Below are 27,273 nucleotides of genomic sequence, written 5' to 3' on the forward strand. Positions count from 1 at the left end.
CTCCCTATTGGGCTCTGCTATTGTCATAGGGCATGAGAGCTTCCCCTCCTGACTCTATTTAGTTGAAGTTTCTGTTTATCAATTTTTTACATTTTCCCCTTTTGATCAAGATCTTTCTCTGAAAGCACTGCTGGTCAAGAGTCAGGTTTTCTGGTTTCAGTGGCTTTTTGGAAGCCTTTTGGTCCTCCTTTCAAGGAAGGACCTTACCTGAGTATAGTGTCCCACGTTGGAAGGAAAGTGCTTGAATTTGAAACCTACTGAGGTCACATTTGAGTAACAAGGAGATGTAGGAGGAAGAACTCTCAGACACTTTTTATCTAAAGTCCATGTTATCAAGATCACAGACATTGGAGATCATCTGAAGCATATGTCATCATCAAAGTTTTGGTGACAGACATCCAATAGACCTGGTTTAGATATTTTGGAAAAGATGTCTCATCACATGTCATCTGCTTCAATTCTGGGAAATCTTTACTTTGAGGTCAACAGATAATGTGCAAGTCCAATTAGGATTTGGTGCTTTCTTTAGGTGTGTCACATGAACTCGAGTCTATTCCCTGGAGTTTGGTGGCACAAGGGTCAGTTAGCAACACCTGATAGGTGTTCAACCTTTCCAGCAAGGTTGATGAGAGTCCTTCTGGATGTGTCTTTTCCAGTAGACAAAATCTTCAGATTGCAAGGTGTGAGGCTCAAGGTCTTTGTCTCTTGAGAGTGCACTATGAAAAGATTGCTCTACTAAAATATTTTTTATTTTTCATAGAAGTAATTAGGCCTTTGCAGTATTGGAATATCTCTCCTTTTATCAGCTGTAGGTCAAAAGAGTTAGGAGCCACATACATTGGGCATCCAGTGATTATCTCAAAGAGTGAGAGTTTATGAATTCTAAAAGAGGTGGATCTGAGATTTTAAAAGACCAACAACAATGCTTTTGGCCAAGGTATTTGGAGGGATTCTGCAAGTTTTGCCAACTGAGTCTTAATAATGCCATTCATGCATTCAACTAAACCAGAGGGTTGAGGGTGATAAGCACAGTGAAAGTGTTGTAAAACCAGCCAAACAGCACAGACTTGTTGAAGTACCTGACTAGTGAAATGGGATGGCTGTGAAGTTCAAGAGTTCTCTTACTGGGGATAATCTTTTTCAAAAGAACTTTAGTCACGGAGAGGCAGTAGCTCATCTGCAAGGGAAAGCTTCAGTCCAGTGTGAAAGCATGAAGACTATGACTAAAGCATACTTATATTCATGAGACAGAGGAAATTGTGTGACGCCATTTGCCAGACCTCGAATGGTCCAGTAGGCAGTTTAAAATGTCCAGGAGCAGTAAAAGCAGACTTCCCTGGGTTGTATTTCAGACAAGCAGGACAAGTAAAGTAGGCACTTTTTGTGGCTTTGTTAGTGTTTCCCTACCAATATTGATTCACGAAGGCTATCATTTTGTCAGTAGACCAAAGATTTAATGCATGTACAGTGGTGAGGAGTGGGAATTTTAGAGTCTCCAGTAGGGCTAGGTTGTTATTTGGTCCAAACCAGAACTTTCTCTTTTTATCAAACCAACAATTCTTGAATTTCTAATCTTGTTTTTCCTTTTCTGAGGTCAATTGTTGGGCTTCTTTAGCCAGTTTTTCTAAGTTATCATTTGGAGAAATATCCCTTTGGACCATGAAAGGGGTTGGCTGCTGTTGGTTCCTTTAAGGGCAGCATTCCTTGTGAAAATGTAAGCAAGGTAATTTTCCTTAGCTTTCAGAGAGTCCAGTTTAGAATGACCCAGAATATTGATAATAGCTAAAGTGTCAGATAAAAATAATGCATCCAATAATCCCTGAACATAGGGGCCATTTAAACTTTATTTCCACTGGAAGTAAGGAAGCCATATTGTTCCATAATATTAAAAAATCATGAGCTACTCTGAAAGCATATCTACTATGAGTATAAATATTGGCAGTTTTGCTCTTGGTTAAAGTACAAGCCTATGTAGGAGTGTATAATTCAGCCTTTTGGACTAAAGTAGCCAGAGGAAAAGATACTCCCTCAACACTATCAAAGGCAGTTGCAGTAACATAACCAGCACAATATTTGCCATTTTTACCTTTAAAATAAGAACCATCAGTGAACCATGAGAATTCAGCATTACCAAAATGAATTTCCTGCAGATCATCACGAGGAGTCAGGAGGTGATTCATCAGCATTAAGCAGTTGTGAAAGACTTCATCAATGACAGAGGAGAAGAGAGTAGCAGGGTTAAGGTTATTAGAACATAAAAGAGGAGGAGTTAACAGAAGGACTTCATAGGAGATGAGGTAGCCAGCTGAGAAATGTTGAGTGGATTGAGAAGTCAGGAGGGCTTCAGTATACTGCATGAGCTACAAAAGTTGTTAAAGGCACTCCCACAACATTTTTCTCAGTGGCCTTAACCAAAAGAGTGGTGTTAGTAATGGCTCTAAGGCAAGGGAGGTTGTCCTCTGGCCATAGGATCCAGTTACTAGCTAAAGTACCCAAGGGGTCAATGGTGGTCCCATTGACCTGTTTTTATTTTTTATTTATTTATTTTTTTTGCATTACGTGGGCTTCTCACTGCTGTGGCCTCTCCCGTTGCGGGGCACAGGCTCTGGACGCGCAGGCCCAGCAGCCATGGCTCACGGGCCTAGCTGCTCCGCGGCATGTGGGATCCTCCCGGACCGGGGCACGAACCCGTGTCCCCTGCATCGGCAGGCGGACTCTCAACTGCTGCGCCACCAGGGAAGCCCGACCTGTTTTTAGATGAGTACCCTAAAGTCATTCCCTTCCCTTTCACATACACAAAGGAAAAGGGAATCTGAGAATAGGGATGCCCAAGGGCAGGTGGGTTTATCAAACTCTCCTTTAAGTACTAGAATATTGTATTATCTTATTCTTCCCATAAAATTGGGTCAGGGTTGTTATTTATCCAAAAATACAGAGGTTTGGCCATAAGAGAGAAATTGGAATCCAATTTCAGCAGTAACCAGCTAGCCGGAAAAAACCTTGCAGTTGGTCCTTAGTTTTGGGTTTGGGGAAACTTAGGACACCATGAAGCCTCTCTAAATTTAGGTGTAACCCTTGTTCTGATATCAGAAGCCCCAAATATCAAACCTGGGCTTGGGAAAACTGCAATTTTCCTTGGCAACCTAATGTCCATTTAAGGCTAAAAGCTTTAGCAAATGGATGCTGTCTTCCTGTGAGGAGGCTTGAGACAGAGAGCAAAGAAGCAAGTTATCCATATATTACAACAAAGCAGAACCCCCAGGGAACTTTATGTCAACCAGATCAGCCATCAGAATTTGTGAGAAATAAAAAGGACTCTCAGTAAAACCCTGAGGCATTACTGTCCAGGTGAATTGTTTTTCTTCCCAAGTAAAGGCAAAAAGGTATTGGCTAGCTTCAACTGGAATACCAAAGAATGCACCACATAAATCAATTAGAGTAAAGAATTTATTTCCAATGGGAATGGATGTTAGCATCATATGAGGGTTAGAAATGACAGGTTGTCAGGGGATAACAATATTGTTTATTGCTTGGAGGTCTAGACAAACCTCCACCTTTTTTTTGTTTTTTTGCAGAGCACAGGCTCCGGACGCACAGGCTCAGCGGCCATGGCTCACGGGCCTAGCCGCTCCACAGCATGTGGGATCTTCCCGGACCGGGGCACGAACCCGTGTCCCCTGAATCAGCAGGCGGACTCTCAACCACTGCGCCACCAGGGAAGCCCAAACCTCCACCCTTTTTACCAAAGGGAGTTATTGTTGTAATTTTGTGTAAAACTTGTCTTTCCCCTTGCCTCAACTATTTTTTCTTTTGTGAATAAATAAAGCTTCGTTCTTACTTAAGGAATAAACTCTCAACCCCCACCCCCCAAAATAGGAGTATCATAGGACCTAATACAAGGGATAATGCAGCCTTGAGCCTTGTAAGCTTTTATTATGGGCTTTATAACTTGAAGGACTTCTTTACTTATAGGCTATTGATTAATTCCAGGAAGAAGTTTTGAAGGATGTGTTTGAATCTTGATGAAAGTTGTGCTATGAATTTTGCCAATATTAGCTGGAGGTTTTCTCCACAAGGAGGGTGATAGCTGATTCAACAGAGAAAAATGATCAGTGTTTCCTGAATTCAACTCTAGTACCATCAGAGACAAAGCAAATAAAAGATGTCAAAGGGTGGGCTTCCCTGGTGGCGCAGTGGTTGAGAGTCCGCCTGCCGATGCAAGGGACACGGGTTCACGCCCCAGTCCGGGAAGATCCCACATGCCGCGGAGCGGCTGGGCCCATGAGCCGTGGCCGCTGAACCTGCGCATCCGGAGCCTGTGCTCCGCAACGGGAGTGACCACAGCAGTGAGAGGCCCGTGTACCGCAAAAAAAAAAAAAAAAAAAAAAAAAAAAGTCAAAGGGTCATTTAATTCACCTGGTTGGCTGCTTTAATGACTACTGAAGTATTTACTCCTTTCGGGAGAAAGATCTGGCATGATACTTCTCTAAGAAGCCTCAGCCTAACAAATGCTTAGAGGTAGAAGAACTAAGGAGAAAAGGGTGTGTATCTCTCAAAGAGTCTAAACAAAAGGGAATAGGTTTAGAGACAGGAACCTCTTGAGGTTCATTAGAGATCCCCACTATTTGGACTGTTTTAGTACATCGAGGCAGGGGCCACTTTGTTGTAGTGGGGCTGAGCACCGAGAGTGGCTCTGTTGTCAGTTAGGACTGGAAGAATTTCATCCCCCATCTGGAGAAATGTTTCTCTAAGCCAGTTAAGAAGAAGATTGCGAAGAGCCCCTGTAGTTCTTTGGAGCCATGCCATTGAGAATTGAGAGGACATTGAAGAGCCATGTCATTGAGAATTGAGAGGACATTGGTTAGAGGGCTGAAGGTACATTTGTACCAATCTCCTTTCTGATGTTCTGGCTCTTTGTAATAATAGCAGAAACTAGGAAGGTTTTGGTTTCATTTAGGGGGCTTAATTTGCTGGAGTTGAAGATTAAGAATTTTAGTGGTCTCCCTTTTAGGTGACTCCTCTAGAGTGTGAGAGAGCTGGTTTTGCCAGATTAACTAAATCTAGAGTGAACACAATTTCCCATTGCATCCTATTTAGTGGGCTGATCCAGGTTCAACCTACTAAAATACATAGAGTTAAAAGCTACCTTGGTGAAACAACATCTGAAGGAAGACCAGAATTTTCTTAAAAAATAATCTGAAGTCAATTGTAATAGTAATGAACAGATTCATCAGAATTTTGTGTATAAGTCTGAATTTTGTTCCAATCAACAGGCTTTGGAAAAGCCCTAGGAATTGCCCTATGAAGACACCTAGCAATTTCCTGAGCCTGATCATATAAGAAGTTAAGGGGTGGGTCTCTGGTTGTAATTCTAGAGATCTTTTAAGATTTTCCCAATTAGCATTTTTCATCCAATGCTGAACCTGACCTTCACTGACAAGTATATGAACTAGCTGATACGTCAGAGAAACCCAGTTGATAAATTTGACTGACTATATTAAATTCCTCAGCAAATCTGTGAGAATCTTCATTTACTCTGGGAAAATCTTTGACTATGGCTGGCAGTTCACCTTTAATCCAGGGAGTATAAGAAATTAAGGGTTTAGCCTCTGGATCCTCAAAAGGCTTAATTTTAAGGGACAAGTTCAGAGGAAAAGGGAGTGGGGAGTTTCAGAGAAAAAGGGAACTTCAGCGAGAGAATTAGTATGGGGGAACTGAGGGTATAGAGGAGCTGTATATGGCATAGAAGGAAAGGAGGAAGATAGCACCAGAGGCACAGCCTGAGATAAAGAAGCCAAAGAAGAAGAGCATGAGGCTTAGGAAGACATTTTATCTTTCTTTCTTTGTTTGCCTCAGTAAAACTTAAAGTCCCATTTTGCAGAGAGGCAGTTTTAGGCTCTTGATAACATGTGGAAGTCTCAAATTACCAATTGAAATATGCATTCCATTCAGTTTTAGAAATTTTAGAGCTATGGTTGTCCAATTCAGCTTTAAGAAAAGTTAAGTTTGGGGATATCAAAAGTTCCTCATAATGGCCATTGATACTGTAAATTGCCTTTGATTGGGTCAATCCATTTAGTTAGAAATGTGCCTGAGGAAGAATCGTGGTTTTCAAACAAAAATTGGCCAGGGTCCCTGTAAGAGGGGTACCCTCAAAATATTTAGATAACTGGGATTCCATTTCTTGGAGGGTTTTCTCTAGAGTAAGAGAATAATTTTCAAGCAGCTCAAATAGCTGAAATAGCTTAAACAGCCCAAATAACCTGCAGGCCTAATACCAGCCAGTTCTAAGGGAACAGTCTGGTCCCAGAGGAGCCAGGCCAAAAGCTGCTCAGCACAGTTCCAATAGAACAGCCCCTATTTGAAATGGAATTGGGCCAAAGGCTGAACTGGCACAGTTCCAAGGAAACATCCCCTGTTCCTGAAGAAATGGGCCAAAGGCTAGCCAGTTCCAGGAGGAACAGCTCCTGTTCCAAAAGGAATGGGCCGAAGGCTAGCCAGTTCCAGCTGGAACAGTCTGATTTCAAAATCATACCAAAGTGCCAAATGAATACTCGCATACAGAACAAGGCCTTAACCAGAAAGGAAGAAACCTTAAAATAGATCCTGAATAAAACCTGGAGAGCTTAAAAATGCAAAGTGGATGGAAGCTCAGATCCAGGAGAAAGACTAACCCTCAAAATCCAGGGTTGATGAGAAAAGCAGTGAGCAACAAGGGCTCAATGTTGGTTCTACACCTGTTTGCTCACCAGCCTCAGAGTTGTTGGGGGTTTTCTGGGGATCCTCATAAGGGCCATCAAATTGTTGACCTAAAACAAATAGACTGCCAGTTATTTCTCTAGCAAAATAAAACAAAACAAAACAAGGGGGGTTGTTATTCAGGATCTACAAAGAATTTCAATTTGGGATCAGCAAGCATAACAACGTGCAAGCCCCCTGCAAAAATGGAGAGAAGAACTCTTCTAGAGGGGGAAAGGGAGTTGGGAGGGCCATAGTAACCAAACAGTCCATGGCTTTTCATTGGCTGAATTGTGACAGCCTCTCACTGGATGAGCTCTTGACAGGAAAGAAGAGGAAGTCTTTCTTCTTCCTACTGGGCTCTGCTATTGTCTTGGGACATGTGGTTCCCCCATCTGGTCTCCCAACTCTATTTACATGAGGTTTCTGTTTATTAATTTTTTATACTTTAAGAAGAGATAAATAATTCTACCTTTCCTTCCAATTCTCTGTTCTTCCTTCTATCTCCCTACCCCTGATTCTATTGTAGTGGTTGTTAACATATCTTTTATTCTCTAACCATAGTTAAGTGTTAAACAATTTGCCTAAAGATTGATTCTAAAAAACTTTTTTAAAACCACATTTTAAAAACCTTTACATAGTTATAGCTATTTAAATATTTCTCACTCTAGAGCCAAGTAGTGTGCATAGGTTACATTTTCTTCTCTATGGCTCTAGTATCATGACTCCTATGGCATTCAGAAAACAACATTCTTCCAGAATGGTAGCATAAGGAACTCTAAGGACCCTCTTGCTGGTGAAACAGCTTTACTGGTGAAAATCATTTTAAAAAGCAATAATAGAAAGTCTCTGGAAATTGTTTTAGGAGCAGATAACACTTATATGTGGAATCTAAAAAAAAGGTACAATGAACATATTTACAAAACAGAAACAGACTCACAGACTTTGAAAACATACTTATGGGGACTTCCCTGGTGGTGCAGTGGTTAAGACTCTGTGCGCCCAGTGTGGGGGGCCTGGGTTTGATCCCTAGTCCAGGAACTAGATCCCACACGCATGCTGCAACTAGGAGTTCTCATGCAGCAACTAAGAGCTGGTGAGCCACAACTAAGGAGCCCATGTGCCACAACTAAGAAGTCAGCAAGCCGCAACTAAGGGGTCCGTGAGCTGCAACTAAGGAACCCACCTGCCACAACTAAGACCCAATGCAACAAATTAATTAATTAATTAATTTTAAAAAATCTCCCTGACCTACCTCACACCTGAAGTTCCTTTAATAGGAAACTACTTTAAAAAAAAAAAAAGAAGAAGAAAGAAAAGAAAGAAGACAAACTTATGGTTACCAAAGGGAAAGGTGGGGGGGAGGGATAAATTAGGAGTTTGGAATTAACATATACACACTACTGTATGTAAAATAATCAACAAGGACCTATTGTATAGCACAGGGAACTCCACTCAATCCAGTATTCTGTAATAACCTATATGGGAAAAGAATCTGAAAAAGAAAGGAGATATATATATATATATATATATATATATATATATATATATATATATATATAACTAAATCACTTTGCTGTACACCTGAAACTAACACAACATTGTAAATCAACTATACTCCCATATAAAATAAAAATTAAACTAAATTTAAAAAAATAATGGAAGTTTTGGTGAAAAGCAATTAAGAGGAGGTAGGTAGCTTTATGAGAGACACAGGCTAAACAATAGGCCAACTACTATACCAGAGAGAACCAGGAAAAGAGACAGCTAAGGAGAGTCGTCTTGGGGCCAGAAGAACCTCAAACAATGACCTCAACTGCAAAGGAGCTAGAGTTTAATTGCATCATACCACCAGAGCATTTTATGCCCCAGGTTTCTGTCAAAAACAATAGCGCAATCAGCGAGCAATTAATGGGGGCTAATAACTGAATGTATGTGGTAAGCTGTACAGAAACCACTAAGAAAATAACTAAAAAAATATATAGTGAAGAATAAAAACCCAACAGTGTTCTTAACATCATGGTAAAATGAATTTTCTTTTTCAACATTTCATGAGCTGGTCAAAATCATTATATATTTCAGTTTTCTTCCTCTTTGGAACATGTCTTTCTTGTAAAGCCTTTTATTTTTCCTGGAATTGCTGACTGCCTTCTTTTGCTCTGGGCTTCTGTGCTTGAATGTCCTCAAGCTTCCCCAAGAATTCAATAATTCTATCCTGTTAACTCTTTATTAAAAGTTTAAGTTTAGAGTACAGCAGATGTTGCACAGCAGGTCTCCAGAACTTTTTCATAGTGCATAACTAAAACTCTATACCCATTGAACAGCAACTCACCATTTCTCTCTTCCCATCCCTGGAAACCACAATTCTACTTTCTGTTTCTATAAGTTTTACTATTTTAGATACCTCATATAAGTGGAATCATGTAGTATTTGTCCTTCTATTTCACTTTGCACAATATCCTTAATGTTCATCCATGTTGTAGCAGATGACAGAATTTCCTTCTTTTTTTTAAATGGCTGAATAATATTCCATTGTACGTATATATTATACTTTTAAAAATTCATTCATCTGTTGATGGACATTTAGATTGTTTCCACTTCTTGGCTCATTGTAAACAATGCTGAAATGAAAGTGGGAATGCAATATCTCTTCAAGATCCAGTTCTCTTTGGATCCAGAAATGGGATTGCTGGATCATGTAGTAGCTCTATTTTTTTTTTTTTTTTGGAGGAACCTATAGAGTGTTTTCCATAGTGGCTGCACCATTTTACATTTCTAACAACCGTGCACAAGGGTTCCAGTTTCTCCACATTCTCACCAACACTTCTTATTTTCTGTTGTTTTGTTTTGTTTCATTTATAGGTCATCCTAACAGGTGTGAGATGATACTTCATTGTAGTTTCAATTTGCATTTCCCTGATATTAGCGATGTCAAAAATCTTTTCATATACTTGTTGGCCATTTGTAGATCTTCTTCGGAGAAATGTCTATTTAGGTCCTTTGTCCATTTTTATTTTTATTTATTTATATTTTTTATTTTTCTTTGTCCGTTTTTAAATTGAGTGATTTGTTTTATTGCTATTGAGTTGTAGGAACTCTTATATATTTTGGATATTAATGTCTTATCAGATATAGTTTGCATATATTTCCTCCCATTCCACAGGTTGCCTTTACACTCTGCTTATTGTTTCCTTGGCTATGTAGAAGCTTTTTAGTTTAATGTAGTCCCACTGTCTATTTTTGCATTTATTACCTGTGTTTTGGTGTCATATCCAAGAAATCATTGCTAAGACCAATGTAATAAAGCTTTCCCCCTGTTTTCTGCTAGAAATTTTATAGATTTAGGTCTAATGTTTAAGTCTTTTATTTATTTTGAATTGATTTCTGTGTATGGTGTCAGATAAGGGTTCAATTTTATTCTTTTGCTTGTGGATATCTGATTTTCCCAGCATTATTTGTTGAAGAGACTTCAACATTTCCCCATTGTGTAGCTTTGCCATTCTTGTTGAAGGTCTTTTGACTGCATAGGTGAGGGTTTATTTCTGGGCTCTCTATTCTGTTCTATTGGTCTATATATCTGTCTTTGTTCTAGTACCATACTGTTTTTATTACTCTAGCTTTGTAATATATTTTGAAATTAAGAAGTGTGAGGCTTCCAACTTCATTCTTTTTTTCTCAAGATTGTTTTGACTATTCAGGATCCTTCATGGTTCCATATGAATTTTAGGATTATTTTTTCTGTGTCTATAAAAAATGTCATTGGGATTTTGGTAGCGATTGCCCTGAATTTGTAGATCACTTCAGGTAATATGGGTGTTTTTAACAATATTAAGTCTTCTAATTCATGAACACATTTATATCTTTCCATTTATTTGTGTCCTCTAATTTCTTTCAGCAATGTTTTATAGTTTTAAGTGTAAAAGACTTTCACATCTTTGGTTAAGTTTATTTCTAAGTATTTTATTCTTATTGATGCTATTGTAAATGGGGTTGTTTCCTTAATTTCCTTTTTAGATTGCACATTGCTAGTTTATAGAAACTCAACTGAGTTTTTTAATGTTGATTTTTATCCTGCAACTTTGTTGAATTCATTTATTACTTCTAAATATTTTTTATGTATGGAATTTTTAGAGTTTTCTTTGTATTAGATTATGTCATCTGCAAGCAGAGATAATTTTACTTCTTCCTTTCCAATTTGGATGCTTTTTTTTCTTACCTAATTTCTCTAGTAGGACTTCCAGTACTATTTTGAATTGAAATGGCAGGAGTGAGAATCCTTGTCTTGTTCTTTATCTTAGAGGAAAAGCTTCTGGTTTTTCCCCAGTGATTCTGATGTTAGCTGTGGGCTTGTCATATATGACTTTTACTATGTTGAGATAATTCCCTTCTATTCCTAGTGTAATGAGTGTTTTTATCATGAAAGGGTGTTGAATTTGTCAAATGCTTTTTGTGCATCTATTGAGATGATCATGTGTTGTATCCTTTGTTCCATTAATGTGGTGTATCACAATGATTGATATTTGCTTGTTGAACCATTCTTGTGTTCCACGGATAAATCCTACTTGATTATGTATTTTAATACATAATTAATGTATTGTTGAATTTAGTTTGTTATTATTTCGTTGAGGATTTTTGCATCTATATTCATTAAGAATATTGTTTTTTAGTTTTCTTTTGATGTCTTTTTCTGGTTTTGGTATCAGGGTAATTCTGGCTTCATAAAATGAGTTTGGAAGTGTTCCCTCCTCTTCAATTTTTTTGGAAGAGTTTTAGAAGGATTGGCATCAGTTCTTTAAATGTGTGGTAGAATTCGCCAGTGAAACCATCTGGTCATGGGCTTTTCTTTGTTGAGAAGTTTTTGATTACTGATTCAAACTCCTTACTAGCTATGGGTCTGTTCAGAATTTCTATTTCTTCATGATTCATTCTTGATAAATTGCATGTTTCTAGGAATTTATCCATTTCTTCCAGGCTATCCAATTTGTTGGCTTGGAATTGCTCATAGTAATCTCTTATAATCCTTTTAATTTCTGTGACATTAGTTGTAACGTCTCCTCTTTCATTTATAATTTTGAGTCTTTATTTTTTTCTTAGTCTAGCTAAAAGTTTGTCAATTTGTGGGTTTTTAAAAAAAACCAACTCAGTTTCATTGATCTCTGCTGTTGTTTTTCTTGTCTCTATTTCACTTATTTATGCTCTGATGATTATTATTTTCTTCCTTCTGCTAACTTTGGGCTTTGTTTTTCTTTTTTGAGTTCTTTGTGCTTTAAAGTTAGGTTGTTTATTTGAGAATTTTCATCTTTTTAATATAGGCAGTTATTGCTATAAAATTCCCTCTTAGTACTGCTTTTGCTGCATCCTATAAGTTTTAGTATGTTGTTTTTGTTTTCATTTGTCTTAAGATATTTTCTAATTTCTCTTTTGATATCTTCTTTGATCCATTGGTTGTTCAAGGATATGTTGCTTAATTTCCATGCATTTGTGAATTTTTTAGTTTTCCTTCTGTTATTGATTTCTAGTTTCATTGCACTGTGGTTGGAAAGTATACTCAGTATGATTTCAGTCTTCTTACATCTGTTAAGACTAGTTTTGTGACCTAACGTGATCTCTTGTGGAGAATGTTTTGTGTGTGTTTGGGAACGCTATGTATTCTGCTGCTGGTAGGTGAAATGTTCTGTATATGCTATTAGGTTCATTTGGTCTATAGTGTTGTTCAGGTCCTCTGTTTCCTTATTCATCTTCTATCTGGATTCTATCCATTATTTAAAGTGAGGTATTGAAATATCCTAATATAATTGTGTTACTATCTATCTTTCTCTTCACTTCTGTCAATGTTTCCTTCATATATTTGGGTGCTCTGCTGTTAGGTGCATATATCTTTTTAATTGTTATATCTTCCTGGTTAATTGACCCTTTTAGCCTTATATAAGGTCCTTCCTTGTCTCTTTTGACAGTTTTTGACTTAAAGTCTATTTGTCTGATATGATTATGGCCCACCCTGACACCTGCTCTCTTTTGGTTACCGTTTGCATATAATATTTTTTCCTATACGTTAACTTTCACTCTATGTGTGTTCCTAAATCAAAAGTCTCTTCTAGACAGCATATAGTTAGATCTTTTTTTTTTATCCATTTAGTCATTGTATGTCTTTTGATTGGGGAGTAAAATCCACTTACATTTAAGTACTTATTTATAGAGAAGAACTTACTATTGCCATTTTATTAGTTGTTTTCTGTCTGTCTTGTAACATTTTTGTCACCCACCCTCTTTCCTCTCTTTTTACTTCCTCTGTGTTTTGTTGATTTTGTTTTTTTTTTTTGGTAGTGATATGTTTTGATTCCTTTCTTATTTTCTTTTGTGGATGTTCTACATGAAAAGGTATTTTCTTTTTGGTTACCATGGGGCTTACATAAAACATCTTATATTTACAACAATCTATTTTAAGCTGATAAAACTTAACTTCAATTGCATACAAACACTCTTCACTTTTACTCCCCCCTCGTTACACTTTTTAAGTTATTGATGTCAAAAATTACATCCTTTTATATTGTGTATCCATTAACATATTTTTATAGTAATAGTGTCTAAAAATACTTTTGTCCTTCAACTTCTATACCAGAATTAAAAGTGATTTATGTACCACCATTACAGTATTTTGTATTTGTCTATATACTTACCTTCATTAGCAAGCTTTATACTTTCATATGTTTTTGTGTTGCTGTTCAGTGTCCTTTTGTTTGAACTTGAAAGATTCCCTTTAACATTTCTTGTAAGGCAGATATAGTGGTGATGAACTCCTTCAGCTTTATTTTTAAAACCTCCTTCATTTTTCAAGTCCCCCATTTCTTACCAGATATAGTATTCTTGGTTGGAAGTTTTCCCTTTCAGCACTTTGAATATGTCATACTACTGCCTTCTGGTCTGTAGAGTTCCTGCTGAAAAATCCACTGGTAGTATTATGGAACTTCTCTTGTACATGGTGATTAACTTTTCACTTGCTGCTGTTGAAATTTTCTCTGTTTCTGACTTTAACAGTTTGATTATAATGTGTCTTAGTGTGGATTTCTTTGGATTCACAATGGTTGGAATTCATTGGGTTTCTTAAATATGGATGTAATTTCCTTCCCTATTTTTTGGAAGTTTTGGGGCGCTATTTCTTCAAATAAGCTTTCTGTCCCTTATTCTCTTTCTTCTTCTTCTGAGGCTCCCATGATGCATATATTGATTTGCTTATGCTATCCCATGTGTTCCACAGGCTTTCTTCACTCTTTTTCATTCTTTTTCCATTTTGTTCTTCTGACTGAATAATTTCAAATGACCTGTCCTCAAGTTCACTGATTCTTTCTTCTGCTTAATTGAGTCTGATGTTGAACCCCTCTACTGAATTTTTTGGTTCAATTATTGTATTCTTTAGCTCCAAAATTTCTATTTTGTTCTTTTTTAATATTTTCTATCTTTTTGTTGATATTTTCATTTTGTTTATGCATCATTTTCTTGATCTCATAGAGTATCATTATAATGGTTATTTTAATTCTGTCAGGTAATTTATATACCTCTATTTCTTTAAGATAAATTTCTGATTTATTTTATTCCTTTGTATGGACCATGTTGCCCTGTTTCTTCACGTGTCCCATAACTTTGTTTTAGGATTGGCACATTTGAAATAACAGCCACCTTTCATAGCATTTAGGGACTTTCTCTTTGTGCAGAAGACTCTTATTAATCAGCTTGACTAGAGATTCTGGGGGCCTCTGTAACCCTTTCTTGGAGGGAAGGGGATGCAAATTCTCTGAGCCTCTGTGTGCAATTTCTCAGTTAGTATTGCTGGTTTCTTTTTCCAGGGGCTTATAATCTTTTGCTCCCTCTGAGAACAAGGGATAGCAGAGAATCTTGCTACTGCAAGTTCTGTGGTTTTACAGTAGCAAGATTCTCTGCTATCCCTTGTTCTCAGAGGCCTCCAGATATCTACCATATGATGAGTCCCCATCAGCATCCCAGGTTAGGTGAGACAGATACCAGTCCCTTGGGCACTCTTCCAAAAAGCTTGAACATCAGAAATATGCTTCTTTCACTTCGTTCAGAGGGAAAAGCCTCAAGTTGTTCACCTGCCCCTAATTGCACTGAGCCATCCTATTCCCTGAAAGCCATTTTATCCACTCGTCTTTGTTCTCAGTGGCACTGGGGCGTCCAAACTACAATGGTTCTGTCAGTGCCCTGAATTAGACAAGACAGATACCAGTCCCTCAGCAGCCCTCTGAAGAGCTGGAATGTCAGATGCAGCCTCTATTTTCTCTTCACCCCCAGTGTAAAAAGTGTAAGCCAGGGTATTCTCTACCACTGCTGAGCTGTGCCAGCTTAGAGGAGGGGCTGATGCAGTTAAAGTGAAATTGCTCTTCTTACCTGTTTGAATATGGCTGTTCACAACTTTTCACTCAGGTACTGCAACATCTTAACTGGATTCTGGAATTCTTGTCACAGTATTTTGGTCCATATATTGTTGTTAAATTGAAGTTTCTACAGGGGAAGGAGCACTGGGACTTTCCATTCAGCTATCTTGTGATGTCACTTCTTCCCTGGTTCACTCTTGGGCTCTACCATACATTTGTCATTCTGAGAGTTCTTTCACTGCTTTCTTAGGTTGGAAAACACTCTTTCCTTCATCCCAACATCTTCTCTTAGTTCAAACCCTTTGTGGGATTCTACTCGGCAGGCCAGGTCCTTCCTTTACTGCAGTTGGAAGGAGATATATATATATATATATATATATATCCTATATAAATTTATAAATTTTATATGTATATATAAATATGTATATATATTTATGTTTCTATGTAAATATTTCTATTTTTTTAGAATAGTCATTAGGAGTGGACTGCCTAGGTTTAAATTCTGGCTCTGATGTTTCTAGCTGTGTAACCTTGGCCACATCACTCATGCCTTGATATTATCATGTGATTAATACTACCAATTTTAAGGATTAAATATAAAAATACTATTATTGTTAGTATTACTCTTCTGTTCTGCTTTTACAAACATCCTGCTTTCATATGCTTTTCATATTCCATTTGTTTACATCTCTCTTTTGTTGATATTTCCCCTCATGTTTCTTTTTATATTATTTCTTTGCTTAATGAATTCTAGGTAATGAGAAAATAAACATGTATGTTCAGCCCTCTTTCTTAAGCTAGCAGCCAAATCTGATTTTTAATTTTAGAAAATATTCAGTGATTTAATGGTTTTAGTGTTATTTTTTAATAATTTAAGATATTTTTTTTTTTTGGAATGATCAAAGATGTCTTTATAAAGTTTTTTCATGACTCCATTCTAAATATACAGAATAAAAAATGGTGTCAGCTCATTTGCGAGACACCAACAAGATTTTCCTTATACTGTCTCAAAATGGAAAGATCAGTTTCCCAAGAGGGTGTGCAATGCATCATAAAATGTCCTTTTTTCAAAGGTGGGATAGGAAGGGTTGGGCAAAATGGCATATTAAATTTTACCATAATAGACATGCAAGACTGTTATCCAATCTAGTATAATTTATATACACTTTTGATGACTTAGAAAAACAAAGAAGTCATTTGTGACAAGCCTAAAAAGCTTGACATATTTGACATACTTAGGAACCGTTTTTTTTTTTTTTTTGGTGTCCGGAATTCTTTAATTGTACCATGTGGGCCTTTGAAAATAACAAATAGAAGGCCAGTTTTTGTTAAGTTTGCTGCTTAATATCACATTCCACCCTAATAAAATACAATTTGGATTGAATTGACGGTGGATACCTTACCTTAACAAAGGAAGAGTATGTCAGTGCAAGATATGGACTAAACTGCTTTCAGGGGAAAAAAAAAATTAAAATTGATACAGGTTGGAAAAGGGAATTTTCCTTCCTGGTTTGGAGTCCTCCCAATTTAAGGCAGAACCCGTCCATTTAAATTTTTGCAGTTAAAACTTTTCTGCTTATTTAGTTTTCTCCTCTGAGTTCAACCGCTGCTGGATTCGTCTGGCATAACTTTGTGCCATGGAGTTAATGATGGACAGGATGAAGTAACACACCATTACAACAACCAACTTCTCAAACATCCAGGACAACCAGTTTTCTCCCTGTGGTGTGCCCATTTCGCTTTTGTGGTGAAGCTTCTGACGCTGGGCCTCCAGGTATTCCTGGAATGGCTTCTGCAGAGATGGACCTATGCCAGGGACAGCACCAATGAAAGCCACCATCTGCTCCACTATGTGTTTGCTGAATGTTACGATAACGAAGATTTTCTGGATATGCATTTTAATTATTGCTTTTCCAATCAGGGTTGCACCAAAGAAAGTCCAAAAAGGTACAAGAAAGTGTCCACATGTTATTCCAGCCAGATCAAACAGAGGATTTGGAATCGAAGCACAGGCCAAAATTCCAAAAAATCCAACCTTCTGTACTAGGTTTTGAACTGCCAGTTTAGCCCGGGAGGCAAAGTCTTGTGCAGTCTCTGCATGTTCCAGCATCTCTTCAAATTCCTGATAGTCTTCATCATCTGGTTCAGCACCTGAGAGGCGAGCTGCCCTGGCCATGAAATATGGAGGCAGCTCTCCAATCGCTGTACCAATACCCCACATGCAGGCCTCAATCCTAACTTTTGAGATGATGCTCCATAAAGAAATGGTTCCTTCAGTGCCCTCTTCATCTGGACAAATAATCTGATCAGGATAGGGTGGTTCAGGGAAATTAACTGAATTGCATTCATAAGCAGCTAATGTAACTGAAGCTATATGTGGACCCAGATAAAGCAGAAAGGTGTGCAGCCCTGTTCCAAGCCCAACAGAAGACAAAATTCCTAAGCCTATCCAGTAGGCATACAAAAGAAACTGTTTCTCTATACGTTGCACATACTGTTGATGTGCTCCTTCAACATAATACGTAGCTATAAGCACAGCAAGCAGCAGTAAAAAAGACACCACAACGCTTTGACGATGCCATAATCTTAAGGTCCATTCCTTCAAGATTACTAGGATTTCCAGAGAAAAATACTGCAAGGTAACGAGTGGCTGTCTCCACAGGACAATATTCTGCCTTTCTTCCCGATCCCTCCTCTTCTTTTCATTCACTGAAGAGGGATCTGTGAAGTTTCCATTATATTGTTCCTTGTTCATTGCTACACGTCTCTGGTCACAATTTTTTCCATTCTCTGCCATTTCATAGATCAATAACTCTTGAGGAGCCGCTCTGACTCCGGCTTCTCCGGTTCTCCGGTTCTCCGGATCTCAGATCCTGGAAGCGGCTCGCGACTGACTCTCACAACCCTAATTTAAGATATTTTAAGTGAAATTATTCTCTCTCTTCATATATTATCTTTACTGTATTTGCCTAGTGATCTAATGACCTAGAGTCAAAATTAAACAGGAATTTTCTTTCTTTTGATAGATTCTTAGTGATAGTAGCAAAACTGTTTTAATGCTGGTCAGAATTTAATTCTCTTTAAAGCACTGGACGCAAAATAAAGAGTATCAGCATGTTAGAGAAAAGCCTAGTGGTTTTTTTGTATTACATCAATTGAAAGTTAACAGTTTTATTACATCTTATGAAAAACTGAAAAATGAACCAGAAAATAATGATGAGAACCATGATGATGATGGCAGCTACAATTTCAAAACTTCATAAATGTATACCAGGCACTTAATATATATCATGTTACTTATTCTTCATAATAGCTCTACAAGGTAAGCATTTCAGTCTGCATTTTATTTATGAGGAAACCAAGATTTAGAGTGCTTAAATAATTTGCCCCTGGCCACACAGCCAGTAAAGGACAAAGGCCTTTCTGACACATAATGCTGTGCTCTGGGATTATGTACAACTAATCTGGGACTTGAGAACCTATAGATTTGAATAAATTGCATTAATGAATGATTATTACTGCATCTCAGGGGACTGTTTCCCTTCTGCTGTGTTTCCTCCCTCTGATACCATGGTGGTCACTGTAGCTGCTCATAGTAGCTAATACTTCCATGTCTCATTCCCTTAAAATCCTCATCAACAACTTTCTCATTGGAATCCTCTGCTTTTTTAGAGGCCCAGCCCCATGTGAGCCCAGGTGGGGAATACTCTAACATCTCTTAGTGAGAGCAGGAACATACCTGTCTGTATTGCCCAAGTCAAGGAGAGTTTCTTGTAATAATAGACACTCAGTACACTTTGAAAAATGAATGAGTGGTGGTAAAAAAAAGAACCAGACTAAAATCAAGGAGAGTTTCTTGTAATAATAGACACTCAGTACACTTTGAAAAATGAATGAGTGGTGGTAAAAAGAAAGAACAGACTAAAATTCCTGATGTAAAAGACAGAAGAGAGGCTTCCCTGGTGGCGCAGTGGTTGAGAGTCCGCCTGCCGATGCAGGGGACACGGGTTCGTACCCCAGTCCGGGAAGATTCCACATGCCATGGAGCGGCTAGGCCCGTGAACCATGGCCGCTGAGCCTGCGCGTCCAGAGCCTGTGCTGCTCCGCAACGGGAGAGGCCACAACAGTAAGAGGCCCGCGTACCACAAAAAAAAAAAAAAAAAAGAAGAGAGACTGTTGCTTAGGCAGAGGAATTTATCAAGTAGAGACTGTAATATATTTTCCTATAGAAATAATGGCAGTTGGGTTCTACAGTTCAATTAATATCACTAAAACAGCAATCCAACTAATATTCAAGTTATGTAGTATATATGTGGCTTAATCTGGGAGCCCAACCACTATTTTTATAAAATGCTTCTATAATAAAATGCTCTCTGAAGGGCAATAATAGACTTATGAATGAATTTTTGAAACAAACAATTTGTAAATTGAAGTTCACATCTAAGACAATTAACTTGTTGATAATCTTTGCCTTTGTCTTCTCATTTACTTACAAAGTTATAAAGAACATGAGATCAAAAGCTGTTTTTTTATTACCTAACAGTACCACTTTGCCCAGCTTTTACCTATTCTCTCTGATGTTACCCCACCTAGCATTCATCATGTTACCTTATATGTAGTAGCTACTCAAAAATCTTTTGCATAATGATTGTTTGATTTTAAATAGAACTATCACTCATCACAAAGAAAGTATATCCTGAGATACCTAGGGTTTTTGCTTCAACCTAGCTTTAATTTTAAATTACATTGCAAAATTCTAAATGTTCTCTAAAATATGAATTATAAAATCCAATTTTAATGGATATAGTTATACAGTATTAATAAAAATAAGTAAATTAAAATAATACATTTGAATGTTTATCATTTTTTCCCACTTGACTTATAATTTAGAGGCAAATGGTTGTTGTAAGGTCTAGAAAGCATCTTGGTTTAAAAGGCCTCAAAAGCCCTGTGTTCTAACCTACACTTTAAAAAATTTCCTCTGATGGGGACAGAGAGGGAATGACCTCTCATTCCAGGAAACATTAGAAGTGATCTAATGTCCTAGCAATATATCTGTCCTATGTCTGAAAATAGTGTGTTTTGGAGTTTAGGATGACCTACCTACTTATTTCTCAGATGGAGGAAGGCTGTGACTGGGGAAGAAGGACCCATCACACATTTGTTTTAAGTATGGTGACAAAAAGATACTTCACAAAAGACACTGTTTTGCCTTTGCAGGTGTAACTGTGTGGAACCACATAATCCTAGCAATGATACATTGAAGGAATGGAGGGAGTCCAATATTTCTGCCTCTGACATAATTTGGGAGAACCTAACTGTGTCGGTAAGTGAAACACTGAAAAATAAGTCATGGACTTCCCTGGTGGCACAGTGGTTAAGAATCCGCCTGCCAATGCAGGGGACATGGGTTTGAGCCCTGGTCCGGGAAGATCCCACATGCCACGGAGCAACTAAGCCCATGTGCTACAACTACTGAGCCTGCGCTCTAGAGCTCACAAGCCACAACTACTGAGCCCGCACGCATAGAGTCCATGCTCTGCAACAAGAGAAGCCAGTGCAATGAGAAGCCCGCACACCACAACCCGCTCACTGCAACTAGAGAAAGCCTGCATGCAGCAACAAAGACCCAACGCAGCCATAAATTAATTAATTAATTAATTAATTAAAAAAGAAAAATAGGTCATACTTTGAATCTTATTACTATAAGGGCTTTTATTGACTTTTTGAATGAATTATTGCCACTAAGTTAAGTGTTTTAAACAAATACTATTATAAAAGTGATGGTTTTGATTTCATTCATTTCAAGTATGCATAAGTATACTGAGGTTTTCTTTCATTATTAAGTTTTTCCAGTAGTTATTAGGTCTGAGTTACTCTGAAAGCACACATATATGGCATAATGTGACTAGATTAACTGAAAGCACATTAAATAAGAGTAGTGTTGACCTAAATGAAACCGTATGGCAGAACTAAGTCAGCCTTCTGTGTAAAGAACCCAGAATGCTTTTACTTTACTCTGTAATGCTGCTCCAGCTGCTCAGAATATGTTAAGGGGGAGGGGATGTTTGTTAATATTTTAGTGTAAATATTGAACTTTTTGGGAAAACAAAAGTCACTTTTCTTAATAAAATTCTGGCACCTCCCTCAGGAAGATTTTCTTACTTCCATTTTCTCTTTATCCTCCATTCAAAAAAGAGAATGGCAACATATTTTTCACCTATCAAAGTTAAATCTTATACCTTTAAAAATATTTTTGGCTTTCCTCTTTTTTTGTGGTATCTTTTTTCCCCCTCATAGCTGAATTTCTCAATTCTTCTTAATCTCTTGCAATATTTGTGAACCTCTTTTTCCATCTACATTTGTATCCTTTACTTCTGGTCAATCAAATCTCATAATTGGAAAAATCGAAAGCGTTCTGGTTTTAATAAGTATTAAAATCTGAGTCATTCTAGTTTCTTCTCTATTCTTCCCAGTTACAAACATTACAATCCAAAGCTTCTGCCACTTTATCTACCCATATAAGCTCAAATCCCATTATAACCATGGGCATAAAACTATATAAATTCTAGTTCATTTTATGAAAAATATATCATTTAGTAAGTGAGCCAGTTAGTGACACATAGAAATCTTTTTTGTTGTACAAATATTATAAAACTCTAAACATGATTCTTGTAAGAGCACTTGACCTATTGCCTATTTTCTCAATTTTCCTCATTAAATATTTTCTTTCAGAATCAAAATCAAATTACTTACTTTCTGTTTAAAATTCTATCTTGACCTATATTTTACTACCTTTCCTCTTATGCTAGTCATTTGCTCTAAAATAAGCCTTCACTTACTTTTGTTGTTTTCTTCTGTTATAGTTCACATTTATTGTCCTATTTTTTCTTAGAAAAAATAACATTACCAAACTGTTTCCTTTCAGAGAGCCATTTAAATTGATCAATAAAAGAAATGATGAGCTGAACAAGAAAGAATGCTACAGTTATTCAGAATTTAGACATGGGATTGTGGTTGATCCATTCAGCAGTGCATCTTCCATTTATATTTCCCTTTTGTAAACTATAAAGATATTATGTCTTGAGTCCCTTGCTTTTGTCCCTCATCTTGGTGTCCCCTACAATACAGTAACCCAATAATCTCATCTTTAAATTATTTAGCATGATAATTTACTCTGTGTTTTATAGTCTTGAATAATTTAATATTAAATAATAATATTCATTCCATGTAGTAGCAAACCCTGAATTATAACTTTCAAAGAGACTCATAGCACAATTGATCTAGGTAGCCATGAGTTAATTTTAAATATTAGAAGTTTTAGGGTCAAGCAGAGTACAGTGAAAAATATTTTGCAATCAAAGCAAATCTAGCACTGTGGTTTTTTTCTTTAAGTTCTGTACTAGGAGTTAACATTCTGGCAGAAATTTTCATATTATTTTTCATTAGTTAAAAGCAGTTTTTGTGATAGGTAATTGCTAACCTTGACCAAAATAGCATTTATCACCAAAGGGAATGCTACATAATGAAAAAATCTTACAATTTTTAAGTCAATGAGGGCCATAAAATTGTTTTGTCTTAATTGTTATTCTGGGACTTCTTTTCTCAGTATAACCATTAGTATCAGCAAAAACATTGTATTAATAAAGCACTGTGCTAATGGCTATTATAACTAGTTTTGTAAAAATAATCATGTAATATTTACTTTGTATATTATTCATGTGATAATTTTTAATTGAATTGTTACATATCTCATGAATTGTAATTTATACCTTGTGTATATTTAAGGTATACAATATGATGTTTCGGTGTATGTATATGACGTAAATGATTACCACAATCAAGCTAATTAACGTATCCATCACCTCAAATAGTTACCTTTTTTTTTTTTTTTTTTGGTGAAAACAGTTAAGATCTACTCTCTCAGCAAATTTAAATTATTTAATGCAATATTATTAACCATAGTCACCGTGTTATACATTAGATCTTCATAATTTATTCATCCTGCATAACTGAAACTTTGTACCCTTCGGCCCATATTTCCCCATTTTTCCCCTCTCCCCAGCCATTAGTAACCATCATTCTACTCTCTGCTTCTGAGTTTGACTTTTTTAGATTCCACATGTAAGTTAAATCATACAGTGTTTGTCTTTCTGTGTCTGGCTTATATCAGTCAGCATAATGTCCTCCAGATTCATCCATGTTGCAATGGCAGGATTTCCTTCCTTTTTAAGGGAATGATATTCCGTTATATATTTATACTACATTTTCTTAATCCATTCATCCATTGACAGACATCTAGGTTATTTCCATATCTTGGCTATTGTGAATAATGCCTAATTCAAGTGTTTTATAGCAAGCTAGAACACTTAGGTTTCTATGTTTATATATATTTTTAGCAGTATCTCAAAATCTGTCATTATAAAGGAATTCCTAGGCGAGGTTTAAAATATTCACAGGCAATTAACTAGCAATTGGTTAAGAATTGTTTTAGTGCCAGAATTACATATTTAGCTTATATATAAGTAAGGGGCAGGACACTAATGCCAAATTTAATTTCTTATTTTATCAAACTTAATTTTTACCAACTTATAACACTGCTGAAACTTAGAACGTGTTGAAGAATAATTAGTAGAAATGAGTTTGTCAACAAGCAGTTTTTCATTTTTGTAAGTGAAACCATATGTGAGACTCAAAATAAGAGAACAGGATTTGGATTTAGTTTTCTCTTCCAAATCTCAGTACTTGTTTTTTTGTGTGTGTGTGTGTGTGTGTGTGTGTGTGTGTGTTAAAGGTACAGTTAGTATAAACCAGAAAATAAATGTAGAATTTAGTAGTTCACAATTTTTCCTTTTTAAATAGCATACTGTCCCCCTAAAAGGAAGAAAAAATAAATACGCTTTTCAAATTTGTCTTGAATTAAAGTAACTAGGCAAGCTATTGGCAATGTATTATAGATTATAAGACAGTTAAATGATCCTTTAAATGGTGTCTATGTTCCTAAGATTTGAGAACAAGACCCAGCCAAGTCCAAGACTTGGAGGACTTTTATATCTGCACAAAAGACTGATCACAAATATTTAGATAATGTGTTTACAACAGAGCTTCTAGCTCCTCTTTATATTTATCCATTCTTCTTAACCATTACTTAGCTTAGTAATTGCTATACTAGTATCTCTGGACAAGGGGCAAGAGACGGGACTAAAAAATTCAAGGATTCATTTTTGCTACTTTATCTATTTTAACAGGGTTTTGAGAGAAGGAAAATTAAAGCTATAATTAAGGCCTGGGGGATTTTTCTTTGGTTTTTCAATTAGCCAAGTCATTTTGCTCTATATTAACTTAACATAGATAATTGGAATTCAACTTTAGCTAGCAAAGAATGTAGCATTTGCAGTTAGATTAGAAAAGGGAATGGAATTGTCTTAGATAATTATAAAGTATACAAACAATATTTCTCAAGAATCCTAGCCTTAGGGGTAGCTGCCCCAAGTAGATTTTACTAGTTTATTTTTGGATAACCATGTAACAATCTGTGATTTAGTCTAGAATCTTTTGAAGGTATTTGTTTTCTGCTATACAAGGACTCCAGGGCCTGAAGCTTTGTTCATTGGACAGTCTCTGTTGGTGATCAGTCCATCAGTCCATATTTTTCTCTAAGATCTTTAAGTATATGGCACAATTCAGTTTCTGTTCAGGTCCAGATATCTCAAGTACTAACAAGGTCACTGGATCACTTAAACCATTCTTTTCTCTGTTTTGAAATAAAAAATTAAAATTTAGTGTTCTAATCTTTAAATTAAAATAGTAAAAAGCAAAACGTTTTTTAAAAGTTTTAATTTCAAAATATTAATGTTTAAAATGCTGTTTTTTCTCCAAGAAAGGAAATTTTTTTGACTTTGCTGCCACCTCATGGCTAAGGCAGCAATTAGAAATGATCCTTCAGAGGCTTATAAAATATATACCAGGAAAAAAAAAAAAAGACCATGAAGAAGTCATAGTAAATATGAACTTTGCATTGCTCCTATACTAACTTTTTCTTTTTTGTTCTATAATTTAAATTTGAGCCCCATCTTTGACTTTCAGTTTCACTCCAATAATAACGTATCATAGTTTTTTGTTGCTTTTCTCACCTTTCTTCGGAGCTTTTGGACTAAATAATTCTACAAAATCATTGTTCTTCTTTAATAATATTCCCGCCAAAGGAGTATCATGTTTGTATCACAACCCTGCTGCCACCCAGCAACGGTGAGCCCATAGCCAATTACTTAACTTCTCTACACCTCAGTTTCCTCAGACATGAAATAGAAATAATAACAACTACCTATTTTATAGGGTTGATGTGAAAATTCATTAAGATGGTGATTTATAAATCAGTTAGTTTTATAGATTTAAACTTAATTTGAAAAGGCCAGAATTTCAGAAGTGGTTCATATTGCTCACTACCTATCCAAGTAGGAGCCATAACTGAACAACTTCAGCAACTCAACTGCAAGTGATCTTAAGATGTTAGTTTTCTGAAAGAAACGTGTCCACTTTTTTTCTTAATAGCTCCATTTGTTTTACTTCCTCTGGCAGGAATGCAAATCATTGCATGGGGAGTACGTTGGACGAGCTTGTGGCCACGAGCACCCATATGTTCCAGATGTTCTATTTTGGTCAGTGATCCTGTTCTTTTCCACAGTTACTCTGTCAGCCACACTGAAGCAGTTCAAGACTAGCCGCTATTTTCCAACCAAGGTACTTAGACTACAATTTTTCTGATCAAAATGTGAACCAACATAAAGCATGTATGGAGTCATGTGTGTTTTAGGACAAAAGAAAGAGCTATTGCTGTCGTTAAAGGAGCCACTAAAAGGTTTTTGTGTGATTGAGCTGCCAGATTAGGAGTGGGCATGGTGAGGGAGGTAAGAGAAAGCATTTTGTGATACAGTGCTAGGAGTACGCATTCCCTCCAGGCTTATCTCCTAACTTCAAATCCCAGAGATAAACTCCCACTTTCCCACTTTCATTTTTGGAACTCAAAAGCACACACTGCATTACTGATTGTCACTTTCTTGCCCAGTGAACAGTGGGAACTATTCCAGCCTGACAGACACCTCATAGGAGCCACTGTTACATTCTGTAATTGGGAAAGCCCCTGCAAGACTCATTGGAACACTATCCTCTTTTTCATTTTTAAAGTGTCAGTCCCTCCGCCTAACCCACCACGTTTGCATCTGCATATTTGGAAAGGAAAGTAAACAGAGAAACAGCGTAGTTCAATATTTAACACTGCAAAGTAACACCTATAAGGTCTGACTCAGCCAAAAAAGAAGGAAGGAAGGGAGGGAGGGAGGGAGGAAGGAAGGAAGGAAGGAGAAAAGAAAAAGAAAGAAAAGAAACAAGAAAACAAGCTTTTTAGGGATGAGCTAAAAATTGTGATGAAAATTCTACTCTGGGAAAATGTTTTAAGAACTGCTGTTTGAGAGAAACTTCTGTTTTTCTTACCTCTTCCTCCCATAAGGCGGAAGATTCATTTCTTTCCCCCCAAAGCTTAATTTGATTAACATAGAATTATTTTTTTTTGTATCAAACTCCTGCATTTTGTATGTGTTTGTGTGTGCGTCATAGAGGCAGCCTAATAAAAGGCAGATCTTGTTGATTATTGTTTAAGAATTTTTCTCAATGAAGGCTTTATAAAAGAGAAATGCCTTTAAAAACTGGCTTACATAGAATAACTTTTAAATTTGCTTACTCTGTTGTGCAAATTACCTGCTGCCATACTTGTAGCTCAGATGAACTAAAATATTATTTCTTCAATAAAAATAGATAATTTTACTTTATGGTATTTCAGGTTTATCATATTAAAATGTTACCTACGTGAGAAAGAGTACTAAAATATAGTGAAATTCTAGCCATGCAACCTTATTCTGTGAAATAAATATTCACATACTGGAATTCATAATAAACTTAGATTTTTATCAGCACTGCTGATGTAGTGGTATTGTATCACGCAAGATTCCCATAATAAACTTAGATTTTAAATAAATACTGAAAACAGCACAATCACCATTGTAGCTATTCCATAATGCCTCATTTTGAAAATGTTGAGTGTGTATTCATCCTAATGACAGAGATACATAAATATAAATATGACAAGAGTTAG

At 36.6% G+C, this 27,273-nt stretch overlaps 2 protein-coding genes across 9 annotated transcripts in view; one reads left to right on the forward strand and one right to left on the reverse strand.

The window, feature by feature from the left end:
* SLC4A10 (solute carrier family 4 member 10) overlaps positions 1-27,273 on the forward strand; it is a gene marked incomplete at both ends in the record, with an annotated part of 302,753 nt that overhangs the window by 242,008 nt on the left and 33,472 nt on the right. For all 8 annotated transcript variants that reach the window (XM_082630536.1, XM_082630540.1, XM_082630538.1 and 5 more), the window contains 2 exons: positions 20,346-20,451; positions 25,704-25,865. In XM_082630536.1, the coding sequence (XP_082486662.1) occupies positions 20,346-20,451; positions 25,704-25,865 (268 nt within the window). The remainder of the gene's footprint in view (positions 1-20,345; positions 20,452-25,703; positions 25,866-27,273) is intronic.
* Positions 16,371-18,024, reverse strand: LOC309809466 (vacuole membrane protein 1). Its single transcript, XM_082630547.1, has one exon. It carries the CDS (start codon positions 17,920-17,922, stop codon positions 16,702-16,704), a length of 1,221 nt encoding a protein of 406 aa, XP_082486673.1. The 5' UTR covers positions 17,923-18,024; the 3' UTR covers positions 16,371-16,701.

This window comes from Mesoplodon mirus (assembly GCF_964341445.2).
Source record: "Mesoplodon mirus genome assembly, chromosome: 8".
Lineage (NCBI taxonomy): Eukaryota > Metazoa > Chordata > Mammalia > Artiodactyla > Ziphiidae > Mesoplodon > Mesoplodon mirus.